General features: G+C 30.3%; 1 protein-coding gene across 4 annotated transcripts in view; it reads right to left on the reverse strand.

Annotated features, from left to right (window-relative positions):
- Positions 1–26,643, reverse strand: part of LOC113393533 (very long chain fatty acid elongase 7-like) — a 52,546-nt gene extending 25,903 nt beyond the window's left edge. The window contains exons 1-3 of one of the 4 annotated variants that reach the window (XM_026630479.2): positions 26,474–26,643; positions 8,523–8,742; positions 438–628 (exon numbers count right to left, since the gene is read on the reverse strand). In XM_026630479.2, coding sequence (XP_026486264.2) covers positions 438–628; positions 8,523–8,622 — 291 coding nt within the window. In that variant the 5' untranslated portion in view covers positions 8,623–8,742; positions 26,474–26,643. Of the gene's footprint in view, positions 1–437; positions 629–8,522; positions 8,937–23,940; positions 24,158–26,473 lie in introns of those variants that run through there. The other 3 variants (XM_026630476.2, XM_026630478.2, XM_026630477.2) reach the window with 3 other exon arrangements.
- Positions 26,644–27,311: the final 668 nt, after the last annotated feature.

The following is a 27,311-nucleotide window of genomic DNA, read 5'->3' on the forward strand; positions in this document are numbered from 1 at the left end:
TATAGATAACGATATTGTACGTGTAAATCGTATTTGGAATACAAGCTAAACTTTGAATATAATACTAATGTGATTATTTGTCACCATGACATGACTCGAAAAATTATTTAATGATCCACCTTGACACTTCTAACACGAATATTATGACGAAATACTGTTGTATGGTCTTTAAGGTACTAAGTACAAATATAACAGCTTCTCCAATGACTTATTGCGGCTTTATGTCCTCGCTACAATGTTTTTAGTTTTGACATAAGTACATCAAATGACATTCCATCCGTCATGACTCGAAAACTATGTGCTGGCCTTTTATTTTAAAACAACTTTTTGTTGCACCAAAACTATTTATTTTGTACGTCATTTATTTCGTTAAACTAATAATACAGTAGCTTAGTATAATATTTTACTAGATAACTAAACGTAGTATATAAACTTACCTCATAAAACATATAAGAAGACAGAAAAACTTGAGCTGCGTTGTAACCGACTAAAACATTCTTGATGCGGAATGGTTTTCTATTCGCCATCCATAAGGGTCCTATCACCAGAACGATGGCGAGATATGCAACCACCATCGCGAAGGTGGCTATTGGTGTGTCGAATAGAAACCATCCTTGTACCCTGGGATCTGTAAGAAAGACCAGTAATGAATACATTGAATAGTCAGGGGCAAAATAATGTCCTTGCGGAACAACTTATTCAAAAATAAATTTATCAATATTTTTTATAAATAAATGATACAAGTAAATATAGAGGAAGCTTTCCTCTCCTTTTGGGGATAAGGCTTAACGTAACTGATGAGCACAATTAATAATTAGTAATTAATAATTAGTAAAAGTAAAATAAACACTAATATTTAATAAAAATTAACTCGACTTTTTGATTGAAATGAACATGAAATAGACCAATATAATTATTTGGAATAAGTACTACACAATGAAAGATTTCATTAAATAGTTTCCTTTTGGTTGATAGCTGTACCAGCAAGCGCGTATTATAAGGAGAGGAAATTGTAAGGTGATACAAAATTACAATCTACTGTATAGCTAGTACTTAAAAAATTCTCATTACGCTCTCTCTCTCCCTCTCTGTATTCAAATGAATTTTACCGGTGCTTTCAAATAAGAATACTTTGAAAAAAAAATCACACTTCTTAACAACCGAGCAATGATTGATTCCAACCGTTCACCATTGATTTTTCTTGTATTCGATTCTTGCTGTGGTGGTTTAAACTCCAAGCGGTCTCCTGAAGTAGAGAGTATTAGCGACGCAGTGGCATGTTTAAAAGCTGTTACTTTACTTCAAATGCCTTTGATATTTTTTGTGAAGAATAGCTTATTTAGCCTAGTGATGAATACTGTTTAAAACTTTTGCTTTTATTTATTAGGCCTATTGCTTAGCAAGTTGTCTATCTTGAGTTCAGATAGTGAAAGTCTTGATGGTTTGTATTATTAACTTAACCCATTCTGATAATGGAGTTTTTCATTTAGTCCACTATCATTAGTGCATATTATAAAGTCACCTAAGATAAATGCGTCTATAGAGGCAAATGCGTCTTTTGATGATATCGTAGAAACACAACACTTTATAACTATCATCGCTCCCTTTTTCTAACAGTGTCAAGTTTAAGGCGCTAAGGTATTAAAATGTTGTGCTTCTATTTCATTCGTTTCTATCCTACTACACTCGTTTCTAGAAAGTGAGTTATTTCATCGATTCGAATATTAATAGATGTTTTTGTGTAAATAATACGTTCTAAAATAAAACTAGATAATTTTAATAATAATTTATATTAATTATGGCAAATGTTGTAAGTGATCAATATCACCGATAATGACTGCAAGATGTATAAACACTGTCAATGTTTTGTCAATATTGACGTAAAATTTAGAATCATATTTATCGAAAGTGAAGTTTGTTTCCTCAACCGTACCGATCAAACTCTTTCGTGTCTTCTCCATCCTACGTGACATTGGCGAAATAATCTGAGCCCTGTCGGCACAACTAAAAGCCATTAAACTAAGAATTGAATTGAATTGAAAATGAAGTGGTAAAATCATTGATTGACTAGGAAGTACCCGCTTTGATTTTAATATTAGCATGTCACTGGCGAGTAGTAGAATATTAGTTTATTAATAACAGTATAATAGTGTGACCTCTTGAATTAAATATTTGAAATAGTTTTTTTTTTGGGATGGCTTACCAAAAAATCGACTCCATTATAATAATTGTCAATGCCATCGTTTTAAATTTAAGGGATACTTTATACTTGTAATTGATAGGAAGAAGGTATTGAGGTCAACTAGCTTGTCGCAATTCATTATAATATTAATGATTACTAAGTTAGTGCTGAATACAATAGATAGCCATGGGATTATACAGACCGTGATTTAACTGGTCGAGATAATGTTTATAAATTTTTTTGTATTTAAAATACAAACAATTTTTGAAGACGAGTTTAATATGCCATCTTATTTTTAGTGGTGAATGCAACTTTTGGTAATTGAAGTTTATAAAAATAATTAATCTATAAACATAACCGAGAGAACACACACTTATTTCTAGGTTAAAACCTTCTTGCTAGATAGCCTATAGAGTCGATGTAGAAAAAGTTCGTTAATTTTCTATGTTGTCTTGGGTATGGGTGTTTGTGGTGACGTCGATACTTCTGATTTTACATAACACAAAGCTACTTACATTGGTATCAGAGTAATGTATGTTATGTTGTCCAATATTTATTTTACTTTTTATTTTATTTACCTACATACTACTAATTGAAATAACAATTGGTGATGTTTATTTATAATTAAATTTCAAATCTTTAAAAAACAATATATCTAAGAGCTTGTCACAATATAAAAAAAATAGCCAACAAGAAATATGATTTAACTCGCAAATATTTAGTCAACTTGACATCGCATTCATAAACCGTTTGACGAAGGCGTTTGTTGTTTCACACAAAGAAACGTTTATTAAATTTATGTTCATTTAAGTTCTAAGATTTACTAATGTTATTTCCATTGTATCTGAAAACGATGCGAGTGTATATGGATATGACGAAATGTGACATATAGTATGTCAACGTATGTTAACGGTATTAAATAAAAAAATATTACAAAAAAAAAAAATACAAAAATGTATAAAAACGACAATCTAAAAATATTTGGAAGCAATTCACAATACAAACGATTCAACACGTAAATTTCTTCTTTTGAAAAGAACGTCTTAAAAATAGAAGAAAATTATAATTTCAAGTATTATTTTTTTCTTTTTTTATATTATCTATACATGGATCTTACGCTTGTGGTCTTACGCCATATTGGTCCTAATGAAACGATATTCTTATGAAGTGCTGTATGGCATGGGAACTAAGATGTTATGTCCCTTGTGATTGTACTTGCGCTGGTTCACCTTTCAAACCAAAACACATTAATACTAAGTATTGCTGTTTGGCGGTAGAATATGAGATTAGCTACAGCCCTACCACCATGTAAGCCATCACTAGTACATCCACAGTACCAGCCATACAGTCACAGTAGCCAGACTAGCCAATTGCAAAAGTGTATGCGCAAAACATGTCTTTGACACAGGGTTTGAATCCAGAGGATATGAAAAATTATCAGCTAACCAAGCAAATTACCAAAGGGGCTCTCTATTAAATAGAGGGTTAATGCATGTTCAGTTAAGAAGATAATATAAAAGTAAGTGAAAATTTCTCGCAGTTCTTTAAAATATGGTTTTTTTTTATTCTACATAAAAAACTGGGAATAATTTAAAAAAAGTAGTATCATGACAGGCTAGTACATAGTGAAACCATTTGAATTTGAATGACCTTGTAAAATTCTACTTAATGTATTTTTAGAATACAGTAAATACTATTTTAAATAAATTAAATTAAATGTCTTAATACTAATTTAAATAAACAAAAAAATTAATTTAATTAAATGTCTCTCATTCAAAACTATCTTTGTTTTAGGTGAATAGTCTTCTACCTTAGCCAGTAATTTAGAATAAAAAATATACGAACAACGCCATCGTCAGTGAAATTGCAGAAAAAATATTTGACGTATCTATAAGTCACGTGGTATCCATCGACTGGAGATGGTTCACCTACAATCTGTCTTCAAGTCGTCTTACTTATCTCATCTGTAGTGATAACATTCTTTCCATGTTTTAATATGCGAGTGAAAGTTTTTTGAAAGCATTCTCTATTTAACATAAGACAATAATTGAATGACAATATATCTTTATATGAGCTTAACATATTATTCTATTTTATCACCTCCTAACGGGAATACGTCGAATTACCAATAACCCTGTATATGTATATATTACAGAACAATTTACTGTTAGTTTAAAAAAAAACCAGTTGTAATTACAACCACGCAACTAACTGTAAGTCTTCCACAGATACCGACAATTAAACAACATTGTAACATTTTTAGTTGAACTGTTTGTGAATTAGATATTTTTGTCGCAACTCAAAAACTGCTGATTTTATTATTGTTTTATTGCATCTCAAATTTCCGTAATACCACTTTCCTCATTCATTATTTTATTTTATCTCTTAAGATGTGTGTGTGCGTGTGTGTATAACTTCCTCACAATTCTTTCACCGCTGAGCAGGAGATGAATTATAAACACAAAGAAAACAAACTTAGTGATGCTTGCCCGGATTTGCAACAGCGATCTTTGCTTAAAATTATCGACTTCTGAGACATTTGGATTTGAAAGTTACAAACACGTTTACAGTGTTTATCAAATATTATTTATAACACTTCGTTCAGAAAATAATATAATATTTAAATAAAAGAAAACTACTTCAAATAATTATCTAAGAATAAATTATATAATAAATAATTCGAGCAAATGAAAAAAATCATCGTATCTTTTCACTCTTATGGTGATATTGTTTCTTCAAATTTAATTGGGACTAAAATAAAAAATACAAACAAATTGATAACCTTCTTCTTGTTTTGAAGTAGGCTAAAAATAGTTACTACGATGAGTTACATTTTTAAAAATTGCAGTTTCAACGAGTGTTGCGTGTACAAGGCTGACGAACTGTCAGACCGTCAGTTACAATTCACAGATAAATACAAAAAAATAATACACGATGGCGATGTCAGCGGTACAAATTAATATCTGTTTTCATGTCACGAGTATCTACACGTACTTATAATTTATCAGATTATGTTTAAACTTTGTACGATAGAACAATGTAACTGAAGGAACGAATTCAAAAATCGAAAGTGTAAAGTCGAAAAGGTGATAACCGACATGGGCTATAATTATAATTAATTCTAATTTCAATTTTATTATAAACATTTCTTAAGTTAGAGAACTAGTTAATACAGAATAGCACTTATGACGTTGCTTTCTTTTTTGTATATACATATGTATTAACAGGTGGTGCGATATTTTAATTTCTTGATTCGTATTTTAATAAAGAACCGTTTCAGCGGTAAAACATTATACTTGCAAATAATCTGAGTATTTTGTAAAAGGAATTAATTCTTTTTTTTTGCGCAAGTCACCAAACATTGGTTCTGCATCACGACCGGCAATGTATGTCAATTTTTAGGAGCGAAAATAATTCGTCTAGACACCGCACTGCATCTAACTAGTTATACGGTATCAACCGAGAGAAAAGACCGATTTCTATTATCTAATTTATTATCGGGTAGGATGCTTGCAATATACTAATTTGGATCAGTAGTTTTAGACCATTACAAGCTATTTAAATAAACGCATGAAATCTCGAGAATCATGAGATCTAGTGCGTCTGATAATGCACCTATCTACTGACGACCGGTCGAGTAGTGTGTACACCGGTTTTCATGGGTACGCCACTCCGAGGTCTCGGGTTCGATTCCCGGCCGAATCGATGTAGAAAAAGTTCATTAGTTTTCTATGTTGTCTTGGGTCTGGGTGTTTGTGGTACCGTCGTTACTTCTGATTTTCCATAACACAAGTGCTTTAGCTACTTACATTGGGGTCAGAGTAATGTATGTGATGTTGTCCAATATTTATATTTATTTATTTATTTACTGTAGTATCTGTATGTATCTGAATATATTATTGCAATTAGCGCTTTGTGCAAGCCAGTCTGGGTAGGTACCATCCACATCAGATACCATAACACAACCAGATTTCTTCCGCCAAATAGAAATAGTTTGTATTGTTGTATTCTAATTTTTAAATTTTAATATTGTTTTACTTTATAAATAATAAACATAAGAAAGTGTATATGGTTTATTACATTATTATGCGAAAACCGTTAAGCTGAACAAATTAAAATAATATATTCTTTTATGAGATTAGTTTCTAGTTTTTATTTATTTATTTAAAATACTTTATTGCACAACACAGGAATACATAATATAAACACAAAACATTAAATAAATGGTGCGCAAAGGCGGTCTTATCGCTTATAGCGATCTCTCACGGACAACCTTTGGTGATAGAAGTTAGAACGAAAACAGGTGAGTGCAGAAATGGATAGATTAATGTTGTTTACACCTTTAAAGACGTATCACTTTGTATGTTACCCGAGTCAGATATTAATTTTAAGTGCTTAGTGTTAAGTTGATGGTGTAACTTTTCCAATAAATAAAATAGATAGAGAGAGGAGATAAAAAACTATAATATAAAAATATTTATACTAATGTATAATAATAAACTGCACATAGCTACATCCCAATAATACACACATAATGATATAGTATATAATTATAGACTATCAATATATATATAAACTATATATTATTACATAAATATATACTTGCATACATCATTTAGATATGGTTAGATAATAGTTTTTCAAACGATGCTTAAAGATGGACAAGTATTTAGACTGCCGTATATCAGTGGGTAGTGCATTCAAAAGTTTGACGGTTTTCACATTGAAAGAGCTGCTGTAGGTTTGTGTCCGGCTGCAGGGTGTTACCAGTTTGTTATCCTCACTAGAACGCAGGTTGTGTATGCTGTCAGACCCAAGAAATTTAAAGCGTTCTTTAAGGTAAGGTGGTGTATTTTCGACATATAGTATCGACTAGAGAAGTGATAAGGCGTGCAAGTTCCTTCGAAGCCTGATTGGCAGCCACTTTAACTGAGACCGATACTGCGAAACACAGCAACTTGCGACTTCCTCGGATTCACTTGGAGACCGTAGGATTTACACCAGTCACTGATCTTATCCAAATCATTATTCAAAGTTGCAACAGCCTCGTCAATACCGTCCAAGGGAACGGTAACATAAATTTGAAGATCATCAGCATATAGATGACAGGAGGAAGAGATAGGTGTGGAGAGAGTATTAATAAAAATAGAAAAAAGGAGGGGAGAGAGTACACCACCTTGCGGAACACCAGAAGGAATATCTAAATAAGGTGAAAAACTACTATTTGCCTTTATGCATTGCTGTTGATTAAGTAAGTAAGAGCGAAACCAATTAATAGGAGTAGAACCTACATTTAGAGATTTTAGGATTGCCAAGCATATGTCGTAGTCGATGGTATTAAAGGCATTTGAGAAGGTTTTTAATTTCCGTTACGCGAAGCATGCCGATTTTTTTTTTTATATATTCAATATACATACTATTGATATTACATATTTTTGATTTGAATTTCGAATAGGAAATGAAAGTTATAAATTCAAGATAGATTTATATTGCCTGAATGATATGAATATTACGTTTTTATACTCGACGTTTTTGTACTATTTTATTCTTTAAGCATAAGGTTTATTTTCGCTTAAATAATAAAAGATATTTTTACAAATAATTTACTAATTCACACTGCAAGTATTACATCAACATTATTTTATTAATTCTTTATTTTTATATCCGATCTAATGCTCTCCAGTTAGGGCTATATAATTTGATTTTTATGAAATTTTAGTAGATATTTTGATATTATTCTTAAAACTGTATCGATATTATTTATTTAGTTTTTTGGTAAGGCAGACTAAATGAGCTAAAGTATGCCTCAACCATATGATTTAAAATGTTATGGACCTCGTGCGTTTAATAACTCACTCGTTCGTCTGTTTGAAATATACTTTCAATTTTAGAGTTTTAAAACTGATTATAATACAAAGCTTTGATCTACGGTAGTAATTAGGATTTAGTTATAAATAAATTACATTTAATCAGGATTTTCGTTCATGATATCGTACTTTTTATTATAAGTGTAAATGTATAAGTTTTATTATATTTTATTTAACGGACTCTTTGAAATGTTACTTTAGATAATATTTTGTCTATAATACGTTGTCGTGTTTATAATGTTATGGCTTTATAAAATATTAGGATCACTATAATTTACAACCAGTAGTAAAATATAACACTTCCCCTTACCGGGACAGATAACAAAACAGGAAGTAATTTTTTTGCATTAGCTCAATAAGAATTTGTAGGAAATATTTATAAACTAAACTAAATAATTCCTTTTTTAATTTTAGAGTTTTATATCTGATTTTAATTTTATAATATAAGGTTAAAAAAATGTTGTTAAACTCACCTGAGACTCTTTCCGCTAGCATCCAATATTTATTAATTATTGTCGTCCAATTGTTGTCTGAATAGTAATCGTCTATCGCGATTTTAACGAAACCGGACATTTTTGGAAAAGTCTAACACTGGTACACTTTGAAGTTTTAACACAACACTTCACTCCACTTGCCTTTTTTCTAAAGTCACTTTCTTCGCTCGGCAACAATTTGCTTGTAGCAAGCTGTCACCTGAAATCCAATATGAGGACTGTATTTATTGAAAACGAAACGAAAAAATATTTTTAAAAATAGAATACCGATTTATATTGTTCGCACAAATCATTTCTTTCAATATAATATATTATATTAACGTGTAATCATCTCGACAGATGAAAACGAAAGCTTGGAAAGTGCGCGCGCGTCGGTCACAAGTCAGCAATTGAATCTCGCGCCGCACTTCCACCAATCGTAGCTAGTCCGCCCCACGCGAACGCAAGGACGTAAGTACTGTGTTGCGTCATTCTAAACTGCGTTCTATTATTATTGTGAAAGGGTTAGCATTTCCTCAATGGTTGTCGTATCAGTGATTGTTGGTTACTTTTTCAATGATTTCGACAATTTATCTTCTGTATTTCGATAATTTATTTTTATTTGATTTTAATGTGTAATCACATTTCTCGGTGTAAGTACAACGATTCAGATAATGTTCTCGTTGTTTTAATGGGATACTTAATGAATTATGTAATATATAGTATTTAAAATAATAACTGTTTTATTAGTTTCTTTAAGTTAATTTGTTTCTTTATAATATTTAGACGTACTACTCTAACGTGTTACTCTTATAGAATACTTAATCGAATAGTTACTCTTATAGAATAATTATATAAATTTTTCGACATACTATTTTGGTTGTAAACCAAATTTCACTTTAGAGAAAACCAGTAAGTATAAAAAAAAATCGTTTTACCGTGTCACATTTACTCTTCGCAAAATAAACTAAATATCTTTCCGTGTGCCATGAACGGTTAATACGATAAGGTTCTAAGTGTCATACTTGATGTTTATTATTTTAACGCACCCATTCAATAAAAACTCTACAATATCATTGAGAATATAACATGTATGATATAAAAGAAAGTTACGAGAAAGCCTCTTCTAAGTCTAAATGGGGTTAAATCATACACATACCGTTCAATGAAGGTTTAAGTGTAACACGTAACATTAATGTAACTTATGTATGTCGGAAAATGTGCAGAATAAGTCGAGATGACTCAGTGGTTAGAATGCGTGAATCTTAGCCAATAATTTTAGGTTCAAATCCAGACAAGAACTTTATTTGTAAACTTCTATAAAAAAAAATCAAACAAAAGATGATACGATGAAAATAGTCTAAACTGCGTCTACAAACCTCTACCTATTGTAGTAGTGTGGTGGAATAATTCCAAACCTTCGATTCAAGAGGATAATCTTTAGCACAGCAATGAGACATTTACCGGCTTTAATAACTTTTACTTTTTGTCAATCAAGAGACTATAATATTTAGTTGCTCTATTGTGTACATCTTATGGCTATTATATATAATTTCCATTGATTGATTGATTGATTATTTTTCACTTGACAAGTTGACATAGATTTGGCGGTATTTTGTTTTCTGTTATAATATAACAGAAAATAAACTCTAGCTTTTAGAGATCTATCTATCTATTTCAATTAAAATTGTTTTTGCAAAATTTTAATTCAATTTTAACACTGTAACTAACCATAAAATGTAAACAGTAGTATAAATCATTAATTTTATTGTGAATGTATTTAATAAATAAATCTGTGTTTTGATATCTATTGTAATTGATATTATTTAAGGTTGAAATTTAATCTATATTTTTTTTTAATGACAACAGATGTAAGATAAGTTTTAAAGACATACCAAGTTCCACGTGCTCTGAAATAGTTCTGCTACATAACGTATTCTTATATTACAATGAACTATTTAAAACCACTTTTAAATGATCAATAATACTTATGTTAGTTAAAATTTAGAATATTATAAGAAAAATACTTTTTCATTTTTTTTTTGAAAGAAAATATTTTTGAACGTAGATTTGGTGTTTTTTGTAAATCTATTTGTGGTGTTGAAATAATTTATCTGACTTTCGTTTGAGGATTTGTTTAGTTTAAAAACTTTCCCAACTCTACCGATTATTTTTATTTTGTCTTAAGAAAATTTAAATTTAAATATTTTTTTTATTGACACCTCACTCGTCAATATTACCTTACCTTACTAATAAATATCCATTTGGATAAAATATATATATATATATATATATATATATATATATATATTAGTCATATCTATTCACTAAATATACTAAAGGATCAGTTTTCAAAATGTTCTTATTTTAAGGCGAAACTTCAAAAATGGATGAAAAATTTTTAAACAGAGATTCGAGATGGAAATGACATAAAAATGGTAAGTCTAGAATGTATACACTGCCTAAGTACCGTAACGCTCTGATGCGCCGCTCTAGCATTTGCAATGGTCAACATACAACAGATCAATTGAGCAATTCGTCTTCGGAACAGCAATGGCCTTCAGAAGTTTCTAATTTTCGCATTTATTTCATTAATTTTTCTTTTGCAATTTTTCGTCAAATGTCTGTTAGTGTATGCGTAATATAAACACTTAAAAATAAATGAGGTTTTTTTATACTGATAACAAAATAGTTTTTTTTATATAAATAAAAAATATATATATTGTGATTTATTCCACACACCTTTGCATTTGTATTCTTTTTTTTAAATTTACAATAAAATTGTATTCTCAATTATTTTGTACATTCACGTTTTTTTTTTAGATTCTTGTGCAGGCCTGAACGTACTCTCTACTTCCAAACCTCGGCTGGTAATATTATTTGACAGAAAGATTTAATAACTTATTACTGACCGGGGTTTGAACGCTATTAAAGTTTAACGGCTTTATAAGATAGAGTTCCCTGCGTGACATAAAAACTGCTTTATAAGAAACGGGAGTTAAATTTAACGCCTAGTGAAGCTGGTTTAGAATTTAGTTGCAAATTTGGATTTACACATCCAAACAGGTAAAATTATAAGATTTTAAAAAACGTTTTTATAGACAAAGGTTTAATTCATTACTTCCTAAAAAAATTTTACTCACTATGTAGTACCAACAGTGGTATAGAGATGGCGTTAGTAGTATTCAGTTTTGTGAACTTGTACTCTTAAGTATGCGATCAATGTCATGGACAACGTAGTTTTAATGGGAAGTATATTATTATTATATGACTTATTAACATAAAACTGATTTGATAATAAAATAGCATACATTATAAATTATGTAACGACATATGAATTAATATAAGTAAAAAATTATGAATAAACGACGGAATAGTAGTAGAATATAAAAATACTTCGAGACAAGCGTGTAGACATACGCAGTATTGATGTATGAATATTAATATTTGCGTTAAAACCGTGTTTTGACGAATATCTTCTATTTTTATTATTAATAATTCCAAATGCATTGTAATATATTTATATAACACAAATAAAAGAATAACAGCTTTAAAAATTTTGAAATTTCAATGTTTATATTAATCGATGGCTTGTTTGTACAAGAGTAGAGCTTGAGGTTCTATCAAGAAATCCTGGATCGAGATTCTTGACACAAAATTTTAGGTTTTTCTGATAATCTATATTAATATTATAAATGCAAAAGTAACTCTGTCTGTCTGTCTGTCTGTCGCTCTTTCAGGACCAAACCACTGAACAGAATTTGATGAAGTTTGAACTTCAAAGAAGGACATACATTTTACCCCTAAAACCTGACGACAAACCCCTTGCACGTGAGGGAAGTCGCGGGCGACCATTAGTGAATTATATGTTTGGAAATTGGTAGAGTTGCTACTTTGTACCTGAGGCTCGAGGCCTGTTCGTGTTTCACTTTTTATTTGATTCTGTTGATTACTTTTAAGGATATTTTTATTTAATGGATCTTCAAATAAATTGCTATGTATTCTATTATATATTCTATATATATCCCATGTATTACTGTCAAACTTCCTTACTTTGTATTGAAATTTTTATATGTACTTCTGTTGAATCGATTTGAAAATTTAGAATGACACTCATGTTTACCATGACGGTGTTTCTGGGATTACACTATTGCAGTCTAAATGCGAAGGTGATTTACCGAAGGTGGAATTTTCGCGTCTATCTTTTGAATCTAAATTCTTAACATAATACAATATATATTTCGCAGTCCAGTCAAGTTTACGCACTGTATCTTAGTATGTCAAAATTACATTTGCAATAAGCTACGTTTAATTTACGTGTATTATAATGATTCTGAAATAAAAAGCGAGATGTATTAATTAAATAGATTTCGTTAGAGTTACTAAAACAAAATTAGTGACCCACTTGGGAAAATATTTACTAATAACTTTTTTTATAAATAGCGCTCCAACTTGTAACTGTTATAAAGGATGAGTAAGCTAGCTGTCTTCTACTGCTGACAGTGTGTCTTTAATACTTTAAAGATACTCGTAACCCACAAATATTATAATTATTATAGTGAAAACTCAAACGTTAATTCCTTTATTCAATATAGAAGCATTACACTTACTTATTGATAGTCAAATGAAACTCTACCACCGGTTCGGAAAAGAAAACAACCTGACCTGAGAAGAACCGGCGAAAGAAACTCAGCGGGTCTTAGTTTTTTGTCTATTTTATTACAATATTCTTTCTTTATTATAATATTCAATTTACAAAATTGAATATGAATATTAATAATAAATTGAATATTACATATTCAATTACATTTCAGCAGTGCAATTCTGTAAGAATTCACTTCGTATCCCGCTCGTGAAATGTTGACAATCGACTTACGGTGATTTACATTTTGCGACGTGTACCCTATAAATTATTATGGTCAATTTCGCATATCATAATCTGTAATTTTTTTGCTCGTTTTCCGCTGTGAGTTTCGAGTTTCTTGTTACAGAATAACTCTTCTGAGAACAATTCGTGTTTCTATTAACGGTGGACTTCTAATTTTTAAAACTACTATTTATATTTTAACTGTGCTGAGTGGTTAGAAAGCATGCATCATCTCGAGCGATTGTGGATTTAAACCACTGCATGGACCATTGAATTTTCAGGTTTCCTATGCTTCTATATATATTTTATATACAAAAATAATACGTAGATAATTTTTCTAACTAATATTTTTTTCTTTAAACCTTGAATCACTTTTTTACAACATTCATATTGTTAAAAACTTTTTGAAGGAAATAATATATGTGCTTGTTTTTCTCTTGAATGAAGCCTGCAGCTTCTATTAGGTGTGGAGACGACAAGAGCCTTAGGGGCAGGATCGTATCTGCAACTTTCACATTAATACGCGACGCGTGTACCGTTGAAAAAAATGATTTATATAATCGAAGAACGAGCGTCGAGCAGTCATAAAATTCCGGTTTAAACCGGATAATTTATAACCGGAGTAAATCTATCCCCGAATGTTTTCGATGCATGATTGTCAATGTCATCAAAAACTGGACAAATGATTGTACAAACGATATTTATCTCAACAGATGTTCCAATGTCAACTTTCGTCAATATTATGAAATGTCCACATCAAACGTTTACAAAGCGTGTCATTAGGCTAATAAACACCATTTAGGTTAGGGCCTTGAATGGAATTTACGTTATTGACAATATGAGCAATTATTTTTCAAAGGTGACAAGGGTTTTTTTGGTAATATAGTTTCATGCAGTTCTGAGTAGGTGCCATCCTCTCATCCGACATTCTACCGCCAAAAAACAATACATAGTTTTATTGTGTTCCGGTTTGAAGGGAGGCAACTATAGGTACTAGTGACATAAGATCTTAGCTTCTAAGGCTAGTGGCGCATTGACTGATATTTATGACGAGCGGTCGTGAGCACTTACTATAAAGTCACCCTTTTGCTGGTCCGCCGAACTAATTTACGAAATATATATATAATTTTTTTATTAGGCAATAAACAACATACATCCTAGGAGTAATTGAGGTTACTGATTAAATAATGTAAATTATTTAAAAAAATCGAGCGCACCTAATTATAGCCACGAGTTTTATTAATAATAAATAAGTAATTTCGAAACAATTAATCACAGGTCAGATAGAAAAACACAGGTCAGATAAAAAAAAACACCTCAATTGAAACGAATTCAAAACAACCACTTATTCTTTTAATAAACAAGCGGTTACGTAATTAATTTAACCTCCGACGCACAAAAGAAGCGTTATGCTGCAATAATATGATTAAATTTTAATAAACGCATTGCAATGCAAGTTTAACATTTTAATTGGCAACTAACATGCATATCATGTTGCAATACAAAGGGTGTACATGTCTAGCTAACACGCATATATTTTAAATTAAGTGCATTTGTGTAACTAGGTTTTAGAGAGCATAGGTCTTACTAAACGGTTGACATTTTGCCACGGATCTCGCGCGGAGCATTGAATTCTGTGGATTTCCTTTGTACTGTGTGGATATTTCGAAGTCACAGCACTCGTATATATACAGGGTTATTGGTAATTCGACGTATTCCCGTTAGAAGGTATGAATCTAAATTTTATTTTAAATTTGTATTAAGTAAGTTAAGTAATTATGTAAGATTTTTTACATTGGTTATTATTTTAAATCAATTTTGTGGGATTTTTAAAGAGCGACCTTTAGTACGAATTCGGTCATTTTCGAATACGAATTTCCACCAGCGTCCTTTCTGATCATTTTATTTCGGTTGCTTTGAAATAAATTCCTAGTTTTTAAACATTTTCAGAAAGCTAAGTAAACGATTATGTTTTTAAAATAATCTGCAGAACAAGTTTCATAATGTTTTTTTTTTGTTTTTCAGGCATATTTGAGGGAAAAAAATGTTGAAATAATATCGTTTTCCGTCTCGCATTTTTAAATTTTGACCGATAATTATTGTTTAAATATTGAAAAATATCCAGTGTTTAATTGTTTTTATAAATGAGAAGAAAAAAATAGATTTTAATCGAAACTTTTATTTTGAAAAATTTTTGAAGTTGCAATTTTGACTTATTTTGAAAAAATCTAAAAAACGTGATAACTCAAAAATGGTTCACTTTTGCATCATGCATATGGGGGTTAAAATTATCGCAAATAGTCCCTATCACCTGCTAACGGGAATACGTCGAATTACCAATAACCCTGTATATTTATTCTTTACATTTTTTGTCCAATGTATATTAAAAGTATAATAACGTCAATTTTGCTTTGTTTACGTCTTTGGTGCTCATTAGTTTTTTCTTATTCCATTGTTTTGTTTGAGACAATGTCAGGATCAAATGTTAAAGTACGTTTCAAATAATCGTTTCTAGTAGGTTACATGTTATGTAATGATATAATTTTCTGCGTAAACTGATCTTTGCTATTACAAAAAATCTTAATTCTTGTAGCTTCGTTTAATTTAAATAATGTTATGTTTTCCCGAGCTATAACAAAGCCGCGATTAAATACATATAACCAGTATTTACTTATCTATGCTCATAACATCGTTTGTCAAGACTGTCTGTCAATCACAACCGAAACTACTAGAAAGTTCAATTTGGAAAATAGGTTTATCTTATAACATACTAAAGACCCGCCCCGGCTTCGCACGGGTGCCATACTGATACTAAATACTTACTACAGAATGTCTTTATATCCAACGTTTACAGCTTTTTTTGTCATTAGACAATACAAACCGCTGTCCCTTCATTTTAAATCTGTAATATCTTCGAAAATATTCATTTAAATAATGTACATACATAATGTACTTAATTGGATAAAGATTACTGTATTGCTTAAAATCGCCATCATTTCTCGTAAGAAGTAAAGGATAAAAAATGGATGTTGTGGGCTATCACTAAGAGATATATACCATCGCGGACTTTTTCGTAGACCTTTTTAAGGTGTACAATACTGTAGGGCATTATTTTGTTCTATCTCGTAGGGTTCAGGTAGCGTGCAATGTAAGCGAAAAAAATGTATTTATTTAAAACATCACATTAGAAACCTCTAAAATAATCTTCCTCTTCAATCACTCTATCTATTAAAAAAACCGCATCAAAATCCGTTGCGTAGTTTTAAAGATCTAAGCATACATAGGGATAGTAAGCGGGAACCGACTTTGTTTTATACTATGTAGTGAAGCGTCCATTTAATCTTTGTTCTTTGAGGTAAGAAACATGAAAATTTGAATCCTTATTTTCCTGTATTAAGTTAGTTGGGCTATAATTTGATGATGGTTATAAAGTATTAAAAATATAAAGTTTGTATTTTAGAATTCTGAGTTAATTTAAAAGTTATGAACGATTGTTCGATTTTTAATAGGAAGGTTTAATGTCATATACCTTTAGGACTGGCATAGTAACATTAATCAATCTGGCAGCAAATACAACTAGCATAATGATAATTTAGTAAGATTCAAAAATGAAATGCAATAGACTAGTTGAAACCGCGTCTTCGCCTGCATAGAATTAGTTTGAGATAGAAATATAGTTTTGGCCGTTTTTTATAGTGATAAATTGAGTTATTAGGAAGTAGCAAGCAGGTAGGTCTAGAGATCGTTGTACTAGAGATAAAAGTTCGATCCCACGGCCATAATTTATTTTTGGTTATATTCGTATTGACTTTTTGTAGTTATATTCGTATTCATTAGTTTTTTTTTGCTAGCTTATGTGAAGGAAAACGTCGCGGGAAATTTGTATTTTATAATGATTCTCGATGGATGAGTTTTGAAACCACACCTACACTACACCAGCGTCAGTGTGATAAACTATGGTATAAGTATTCTCATATTAAGAAGATACCTGTGCTCTAGAGTGGAACCGCTTGTTTTCAATGGTTTGCCATCATTCCATTGAAATCACAATTTATGCATTATTTGTTATAATAAAGAAAGAGTAGGTACTCAATATGACGTTTGAAATAAAAACGTAGGAAAATGCTTAATTTACTAATTATATATCTTATTTAAACTATTTCGTGCTGAAGTTATTTGTACTTATAAATTATCGAAATTATCCTCAGCTTGACCTTCATTGGGGGCTGGAAATAACATCGAAATGATCGCTTATAATTTTTATCGAAAAGCTAAAATATCAATTTTGACTGACTACGGCATCATTTCACTATATCTCATCGGCCTGTAACTATTATCTTTTATTACGAATGTAATTTCCAAAAATCACTTCTTATCTTCGTATTTTGTATTTTCATATTTTATTACAATTCAAATTATATTTACAATTTAAAAATTTGCACACAAACATTTTTCTCTATATTTTATCTCGATTAAAAATGAAATATCGGAATTACGTTCGAAATAAATGATCTAATTCAGATGTTGCATCTCTGATTCGTTTGATTATCGCTGTACTGTTTTTTATCTCACGAAATTTAGACGTTCATACAACTTTGGACGTATGATTATAATTATACTAGTTTATTATAAATTAATCAGGACGTGTTCAACATTAATTTCCAGCTATCGTCCAAATTCCCGGTGCATTTATTTATTGTAGTTAAGTCCTTGGTATGATATCCTGTCGGCTATGTTTGTTTCAATATACTTATGCAGCTCAACAGCTACTGGTCATCCATACAATGTCTGATAGGATTTCATTAAATTAAATTTTCAGTTTGATGTTTTTTTTTCTAAGTGTATACAACACAAACAAAGGCTTGCCACAGTTTGAATCCTGAATGAAGTTTGGTTTAAAATTAACGTGTTCTAATATAAAATAATTTGTTTGATTTCTCTTCGATGCAATTAAAGTAATAAATAATCAGCAGTCGTAATATTAATTTAGTATCTACCGAACCATCAAGATTTGCTCAAAATTTCGACTTCGTGTGGTAGTCTTATTATTTCTACAAGTTCAAACATCAAGTTCGAAGAATCATTATGTAGGACGTGACAGTGACCTGAGCTAGGCTGAGCACACACTAACGAGGCTGTGGATGAAATCATGAAGGTTGTTATGAAATTACTTTTATAATTACAATTTACAGACATTATGGCTTATGAGGTCAAAATGATAATAGTATAAAAAACAACCGAGTCTGTATATACAATTTTGAAAATGGAACATGATTTTATGATTTGTATGTTATAATAAAAAAAGGTTTTTTTTAAGTAGTTTTTAATGGTAACGCGAATTAATTGAATGTTAATTTTACTATTTATAAAAGTTGGTTTGGTAAAAGATAAGATAGTTTTCATTGTTCAAATTCTTCGGTCGCGATATTATCATAATGGATTTTTATCATACGTATAGATATTTTGAAAATATCATATACAAAAGTAAAGAATATATGATATTATTACACAGGTATATATCATACCATGAATTGATGATTTCGAACAATCGAATTTAGAACTAGATTTTTTTCTATATAAATGTATCCCTTAAGGTATTCCATAAGTAAACAAACGAATCGAGAACTTTCATCGTTCGCTATAAAGTATAAGAATGTATATTTGATTTACATACAACGAATGCCTTATGGCTTTTGCGACAGGAAGAGAAAATTTGTGTATACCTGCTATATAAATAAGGTCCTTTGTATAAAATGTTCTTTATTCAGAAAAATAAATATCGTATCAAAATGTACGGTCTTGAATTTATTATAGTTTTTTTGGAAGAGTTATGAGCAAATTCATTCATCAACACTGGGGCTATAAGAATTATAACAGACTTTAGACAGCTCTATCGACATACTAAACTTGTCTAACATGGTCTATTATTACGTTCACAGCTTAACCAAATAATTTAGTGGGGTCTTATAGATCCAAAAAGGGCTATAAAAATCTAATCACTTCCACTTCAATTATGTATGTATGTAAGTAATTTAAATTTGATCTTAATTTTTGAATTTTAAAAAGTAGGTATTTTAAGAATGAGTATTTTGGTAAGAAATATACTCGGTGGGAGTACTAGGTATGCTAGCTAAGGCTCACAAATAACGATATGCTCTTGAATATATTATAACATTGTTTATTTTAGAATAAAAAAAGGAACCCTAATTCAGCATCGCTACATAGATTGAGGTCCCGTATGAAATGTTTAATATTCCTGTTATTTTATTATAGCAAACTTTTTTGTACAAAAAATAAGTTGTGAAATAAAACTTTAGGAGCTATCATTTATTGATTATTGATTGAGTTTTGTAAATACGATTTAATATAAAAAAGTTATTTTAATATCTTATTTTGAAATGATTAAATTTGAAGATGATTAAATTTCATTCAGATTCAATTAATCGTTAAACTTCCATCAACATTCATATAGCTTTTTTTAAGGTAATTTTGTTAAATACAATAATTTTTTAGCATATTCTAATTTATATATTATTTTTAGCATATTTAATTAATATTAGTATAGAAATAATAAAGTTTGACGTTTATACCAAAAACTAAATGGAGGGTCATTGACTTCTCTGACACATGGGACTTACTAATTGTTTTTGTTAGATATGATTGATGATTAAGAGGAAGCTTAAAGAGCATTCTGGTATTATCCTCGTTCATACAATGACGTATATACGTCATCGTACGAATTTTATATGATATACACTATGTATAGTATTTATGTACCTAGTCATCGGAGAAAAAATCATCGACGAGACGATGACGAAGTCGCAGGCAAAAGCCAGTAATATATATACTTTTCTATTTTGAGGATACATCAGTTTTTCACTGCATACTCTAACATAGATTTTGTTTGATTGTACGAGTTTAACTCTCATTTTTCCTTCTTGGTTGTTCAGTGAGAAATCCCTTTAAAGAATAAATATTCTTTGTTTGCTTTGTTCTGTTTTGATATATTATTGTATCCTTCCTTTTTTTGGTACGTATTTGTATAATAAAGTTTTTAATAAACATATCCTTGTTGTCTTAACTTCAATTATTATTAAGTTATTAAAATTAGATTTTATATTTGACGTAGGTTAGTTTGATTTATATAAACTATATCAAAAATATTTTTGAAGATCAATGTCGCTTATACCTTTAAAGTATCACTTTGAATGTTATCCACATCAGATATTAATTTTTAGTGCTTAGTGATAAGTAGATGGTGTAACTTTTCTATATATATATATATATATATAAATAAATATAGTCTTATACAAAGCTTTGTTTACGAATATATATATATATTTAAAGTAGGTAGACGAACTATTGAATGAGCCTCAAATTTACAACAAGAAAACAAAGTGGTGCTTGAACCCGCGATCTTCCGAAAGTATATATGTACGTAGATTTAGAGCTACTAGAATCTACTTAGCCATTACAGCTTAAACTAGGCGTTTTATAGGTAGGTTGGTAAATTGACAAATAGATTTTATGGCTCTCCTGATGGTAAGTGGTCATCAAACTCTTGATTATACGCCAATGTGTCACCGACTTGGGTACTAAGGTAATAAGTCTTTTATGTCTGTAGTTACATTGCTGCTCACTCACCCTTCAAAACACCACAAAACTTAGTATTGCAGTTTGTCGGTAGACTATGATTTATATATCCTCTGTATATTTATATATATGTTACTGTAAAAGCTCGAACTACGGTAAATCTTAAGATTTAGAAAACCTAAGATTTACCGATTATGAATGGTAAATGTCCATAAAACTTTGGGATTCCAACTTTTACCATCATTCACTTGGTAAATCTTAGGATTTACATGTTAGGTTAGGTTAGGTTGGAATGGTAAAAGTCCAAAAAAGTCGTCCTTTATAATAAATACTTACATTTACCAACTCATGACGGTTTTACTGGAAAATCTTAAGATTTACCTTAGTGCGAGCTTTTACAGTAACATATATACAGTATACATACTATTTTAATTAGAATTGATAACCTTTTTATCATCGGTATTATAATCTTAATTTGATAAATTTTAAGCAAAACAATGGTTACATTATATTTTTTTACATATGTATAATTGTATAATAATTATTATCACACGGTTATTTAAAACACAGTTTCAATAACATTAAGTTAGTTAATTACTTTTTTAAAACAATCGAAAATTTTTGGGAATCCGACAAAAGTTATATAAAAACAGCAATTGTTGAAGCATTTAATTATTGTGCGGTTTTAGTGTATCTAATAATTGCTGAAATAATCCTTGAGGTCATAACTTATAAATATACATACTGTTTTTAGTTTTTTGAAAGAAATCATTTTTTAATTAAACAGCCGTATGTGTGCATAGAATATAATTTGTTTGGACTTACTGTTGCACTTTTGTACGCGAAAATAAATGTCGCAATTAGTTAATAAACCTACACACAGAACCAGTCGATGAGTTGACGATAAACACTGAAGAGGTACATCGCTCTCTTTGCAGTCGTAACTTTTGCAAAATTTTTTCGTATGTCTCGGAGTGACATCACGATACGAAGACTAAATCGAAATTTAAAATATTTATATGAAATATATGGTTTAACAATGTATTATATTGTTACAGTTATCTGTCGATCAGGGAATATATACTTATTCTATAGATTTTGTATAATCGTATTGTGTATATTTCAGTAATAAATGAATAAAGATCGCAATGTCACTTGTATAGTAGAAATAATCGTAATTTCAAAAAATACAACTTATATCATATTTATCATTCAGAATAATTGTAGAATAAAACGAAATTGGAACGTCTCTTTCCAATTGTTAGTTAACCATAAATTCAATGATTTATTTTTAATTTTTTTATTATTTTTTTTTATGGCATTGGTTGGCGGACGAGCATATGGGCCACCTGATGGTAAGTGGTCACCAGCGCCCATAGACAAAGGCGCTGTAAGAAATATTAATCATTCCTTACATCACCTATGCGCCACCAACCTTGGGAACTAAGATGTTATGTCCCTTGTGCCTGTGATTACACTGGCTCACTCACCCTTCTAACCGGAACACAACAATACAGTGTACTGTTATTTGGCGGTAGAATATCTGATGAGTGGGTGGTACCTACCCAGACGGGCTTGCACAAAGCCCTACCACCAAATTATTATTATAATGCGAATTATTAATACATACTGTTAAGTCAAAGTCAACGACAAAACTCTTTATTTTATAGATAAGCGTTACATTAACTTATTGATTATAAAAATTCTACCACCGGTTTGGAAATAAAAACCTCGGACACAATAAGAACCGACTGATAGAAATACATCGTTTTTTATTTATTTTTTATAGATTTATGTACCACAAATACAAAATTAATAAAGTTTACAAGTGACTATAATTGTCTGTCACGAGTGATCTTCATTAGAACCTCTAGACATACCAAAGTAGAAATTATTCTCATCACAAGTTACGTAGGTTATTAACACGAAGAAAGTATATTTTAAAATTGAAATGAAACTGAAAAATATACACATATTAAAGTAATAACTATATGCTATCAAACACCTTTTCGCTTAAGTTTAGGATTATTATTTTAAATTGTGGAAGTACAGATATATAGAACTATCCGATGAAAAATCGTCGGAAGAAAGAAAATCAATCAATTTGACACTCGAACGAATTTGTCTATCTCTAGGGCATATCATTTAGTAATCAGGAAATACTATTTCAAATTATATTGAAGAAACGAAGGACGTGGAACTACAGGTCAAAACTTGCGACCACTTTTATTGACTGAAATTCAAGATATTATACTCGAAACAAAATTGAGGCAAAATAATTAAATTACAGACATAATAGACGCATAAATAAAAAAAGGTTAAACACCTTTTAAAACAAATATTGCATATTATTTGCATGTTCTACGTACGTTATCTATTTGTTCCGGGATGTTTCTGAACTTGACGTTTATTTTTAACAAAGACGAAACGGAAAAACATGCCTGACAAGTTATTATAAAAATATATATATATTGTAAATGCATGTTTTTTATAGTTAGTTCTCATTTGATCTTTTCTGTATTTTTTTATGTTTATGTACTTATAGTACGTATACTAAAGCATTAAATAAATAAATAAACATAAGTACAAGTAGAGCCGTGTTGGGCCAGCGGTCAAAACGCGTGCATCTTAACCGATGATTACAGGTTCAAACTCAGGCAAGCACCAAAGCTGAATTTTCATGTGCTATTATTTTTATAATTCATATCGTTCTCGGCAGTGAAGGAAAACATCGTGAGGAAACCTGCATGTGTCTTATGTTTATGAAATTCTGCCACATGTATATATATCCCGTATTGGAGCAGCATGGTTGAATAAGCTCCAGAACCTTCTCCTCAAAGGCAGAAGAGGCCTTAGCCCTAGCCTTAGTTTATTCCAAAATATTTTATAAATTAAAAAAGCACATTACGTGATTAATTAAATTTAAAATAATTATAAAATTAATGAAATATTACATACCTTCGTTGTTTTAAAATTAATCGTATTCCGAACTAATTTATTAATCACAAATTAGCGGACACAAATCCTTCAACGAATAATTGTAATGGATCACAATAAAAGCCTCCCTACATGAGGCCTGCCACAGACTGAATATTTTGCAAGAATTGTTTTCATAATATATACAAACAACCGTATGTTCTTTAGCCGGTTGAATTACATAGAGTACTGAAACAAATAGAGGCGTCTGTTCATTAGAACAGCCTTGCATCGTCCGGTTGTTGTATTGCGATATATAATTGTGTAATCTTGTCTAGTAATATTTATCGTATCTGTATTATTGTTTAAAGAATTATTACATAAGTTACAATGTACACAAAGATATTATTCAAATTTAAAAATTAATTTTAATTGCCGCTGTGCAGTTTACTTCCAATGCGGTATTTTCCTCTTAAGAAGGAGAATTAGATGAATAATTCACTACACTATTACGTTACATATAAGTTGATTTACGATGTTTCTTTCAACCCCGAGCAGAGTATGATGTTTAAGACACGTGAAAAAGGAAATCTTTGCTGGATTTCGGCTAATTTGCTGGTTTTGGTCATAGGAATTAAATCATATATAGTCGCATTTCAAATTAAGAATAAATTTCTTAGTTCTGGCGGCGCATCCATCAGATCTGTCGCATCTTTAGTCTATGTTCGAGGTATTTTTTTTTTAAACTTTTTTGCCATATTTACGTCTTTATTAGATTTTAGAAACGTCATAATATGTCAACAATCACTTTTGTTATTCTATGGTCGAAAAATTATTTTCTGGAAGCTAATTTTTTTACAATCATTAACTTTGTACTTGGTGTCATAGGGGGTCACGATGTGGTACGTGCGTACATAATAAATAATGCGTTAAAATTTTTTGTTGTCATTTTAGAATCTTGCTAGCAAGAATGCTTCCCGAACATTTTATTGAATACTTTGTATGCGTAAAATTTAAAATAATTTTACGTCTTTAATACATGGTAAAATACCTTCCCGAAAGTAATTCTAATGCCCGATTTGAATTAAAAATTAAGAAATAGTCGATGATATACATATACACGACTTTTTTCACGACTTTTTAGTCGTGTATACAGCCAAGGAATGCCTCTGGGGTCCCCATACTCTACCAACCTAGACTATTTATGTTTAAACAAAAATTCCACCATTACACGCGGTATTTATCATTATTTGTTTCGTAATTTTATTATTTTGAAATCTTTTTTTTTTGTATTATATTTAAGACCGTAACGCAAATAATTCTTATGTAAAATATTAAAATGTAAGCAATAATTATGAATTGAAATTTAAAATATATTTAAATAATTATTTGTATTTCCTTGTAGGAATACAAATAAAAATCAGTCAGAAAAAAAAAACTGTTTTTTTTTTCAACTCACACGAGTTATTGTTGTTTAAGTTATAATGACTTATTGTATATAATATTCTTATTGTGTATAAATGACATCGAGTGTTGACCCTAATACTGAGACAAAAGCTCCGTCTAGTCCGGCAGATAAATCAATAATTCGTTGAAATTAGACACATGCAGGTTTCCTCACGATGTTTTCCTTCACCGCCGAGCACGAGATGAATTATAAACACAAATTAAGCACATGAATATTCAGTGGCGCTTGCTTGGGTTTGAACCCGAAATCATTGGTTAAGATGCACGCGTTCTAACCACTAAGCCATCTCTGATTCCCTTACAATGTTTTCATTTATCATAAAGTTAAAAAAATAAGCAAATGAAAACACACTGATGCATGTCTAGATTTTGGTTTGATTGGTTAAGTTCTGCATGTTGTAGGTCTTGCGCTATCTCGGTTCTTATATATTTTTGTTTCTTGCTTGATTTTAGATACATTTGTGATGTATCTATATGTATACCTCATTAAAGACAAGTATTTAAAATATATACGCTGGCTGGCAAGTGGGCTTCCGGATGATATGTGGTTACAATTGCAAATAGATATTTGAACTCTAAGAAATATTAACACCTTTTTTCGCGGACGCATCACAAAGACTGGAAATTAAGATGCTATGTTCCTTGTAAATGTAGTAGTATGTAGTAAGAGCCGAGATGGCCCAGTGGTTAGAACGCGTGCATCTTAACCGATGATTTCGGGTTTCAAACCCAGGCAGGCACCACTGAATTTTCATGTGCTTAATTTGTGTTTATAATTCATCTCGTGCTCGGCGGTGAAGGAAAACATCGTGAGGAAACCTGCATGTGTCTAATTTCAACGAAATTCTGCCACATGTGTATTCCACCAACCCGCATTGGAGCAGCGTGGTGGAATATGCTCCATACTTTCTCCTCAACGGGAGAGGAGGCCTTAGCCCAGCAGTGGGAAATTTACAGGCTGATTATGTTTATGTTATGTTGTAAATGTAGTCAATTATCCTTTTGACCGGAACACATCGCAATAATAAGTGTTTTATATATACAACATATTTTATAAAAACTATTATTATGTCGACAATTTTATATTTTTGAAATAAAAAATACTTACGATCTTTCAAGTTGATCAAGTGAAACAATTCTCTATGCTGGCGACGTTCAATACGGCATTGCTCGATGGTGGTGCATGAATTCGTATTCCTCTTCTTCTGTAAGGGCACATTCTTCGAAGCACCAGAGCCCAGCAATCGCGAGAAGAACAGTGTATATCATGTAGTATACAATGTAAAGGAGAATTGTGAACAACATCGTTGTGCTTTTGAGTAGACAGTATACCAATCTGAAAAGAACAAGTGGTCTAGTAAATAATAACATAATTATTTGTTAAAATTAATTTAAAATAGTGACATTTATTACAGGAAATTGTAGGTTTTTTTTTTAACATAAGTGTTTGAATATGTGACGACGTGTTCTATGAACATTTAAAATATTTATATATTATTAATAAATGTGTTATTATTTTAATATAATTGGGTGAAATATAAAGTTGAAATAAAGTAGGAAATTGGAATTTGCAAGCTTTTTAAAAATTAATTTCGGTTTTTAAAATGTCGATAATAAAATTAGTTAAAGTAGTATTAAGTAATATATATATCACAAAATTTTAAAATTGGACATAGCATACGTACAGTATCATGTTCTGGGATTTTTTTTACTTATTGTTAATTGTATGCAAAGGAGATAAATTAAAAAAAAAATAACTGACTGCAAATAATATCCCGGGAAAAAAGAAATATTAATAAAATTCGAGATCATTGAAATTGTAATCCCGTATCTTTTCACGTCTATTTTTTTGTTAACATTTTATATTATTGTGTTACAGTCTCAAGGGTGAGTGAACCAATGTAACTGCAGGCATAAGGGACATAACATCTTAGTTTTCAAGGTTT

The sequence above is a fragment of the Vanessa tameamea genome, chromosome 6 (assembly GCF_037043105.1).
Source record: "Vanessa tameamea isolate UH-Manoa-2023 chromosome 6, ilVanTame1 primary haplotype, whole genome shotgun sequence".
In the NCBI taxonomy this organism is placed as follows: domain Eukaryota; kingdom Metazoa; phylum Arthropoda; class Insecta; order Lepidoptera; family Nymphalidae; genus Vanessa; species Vanessa tameamea.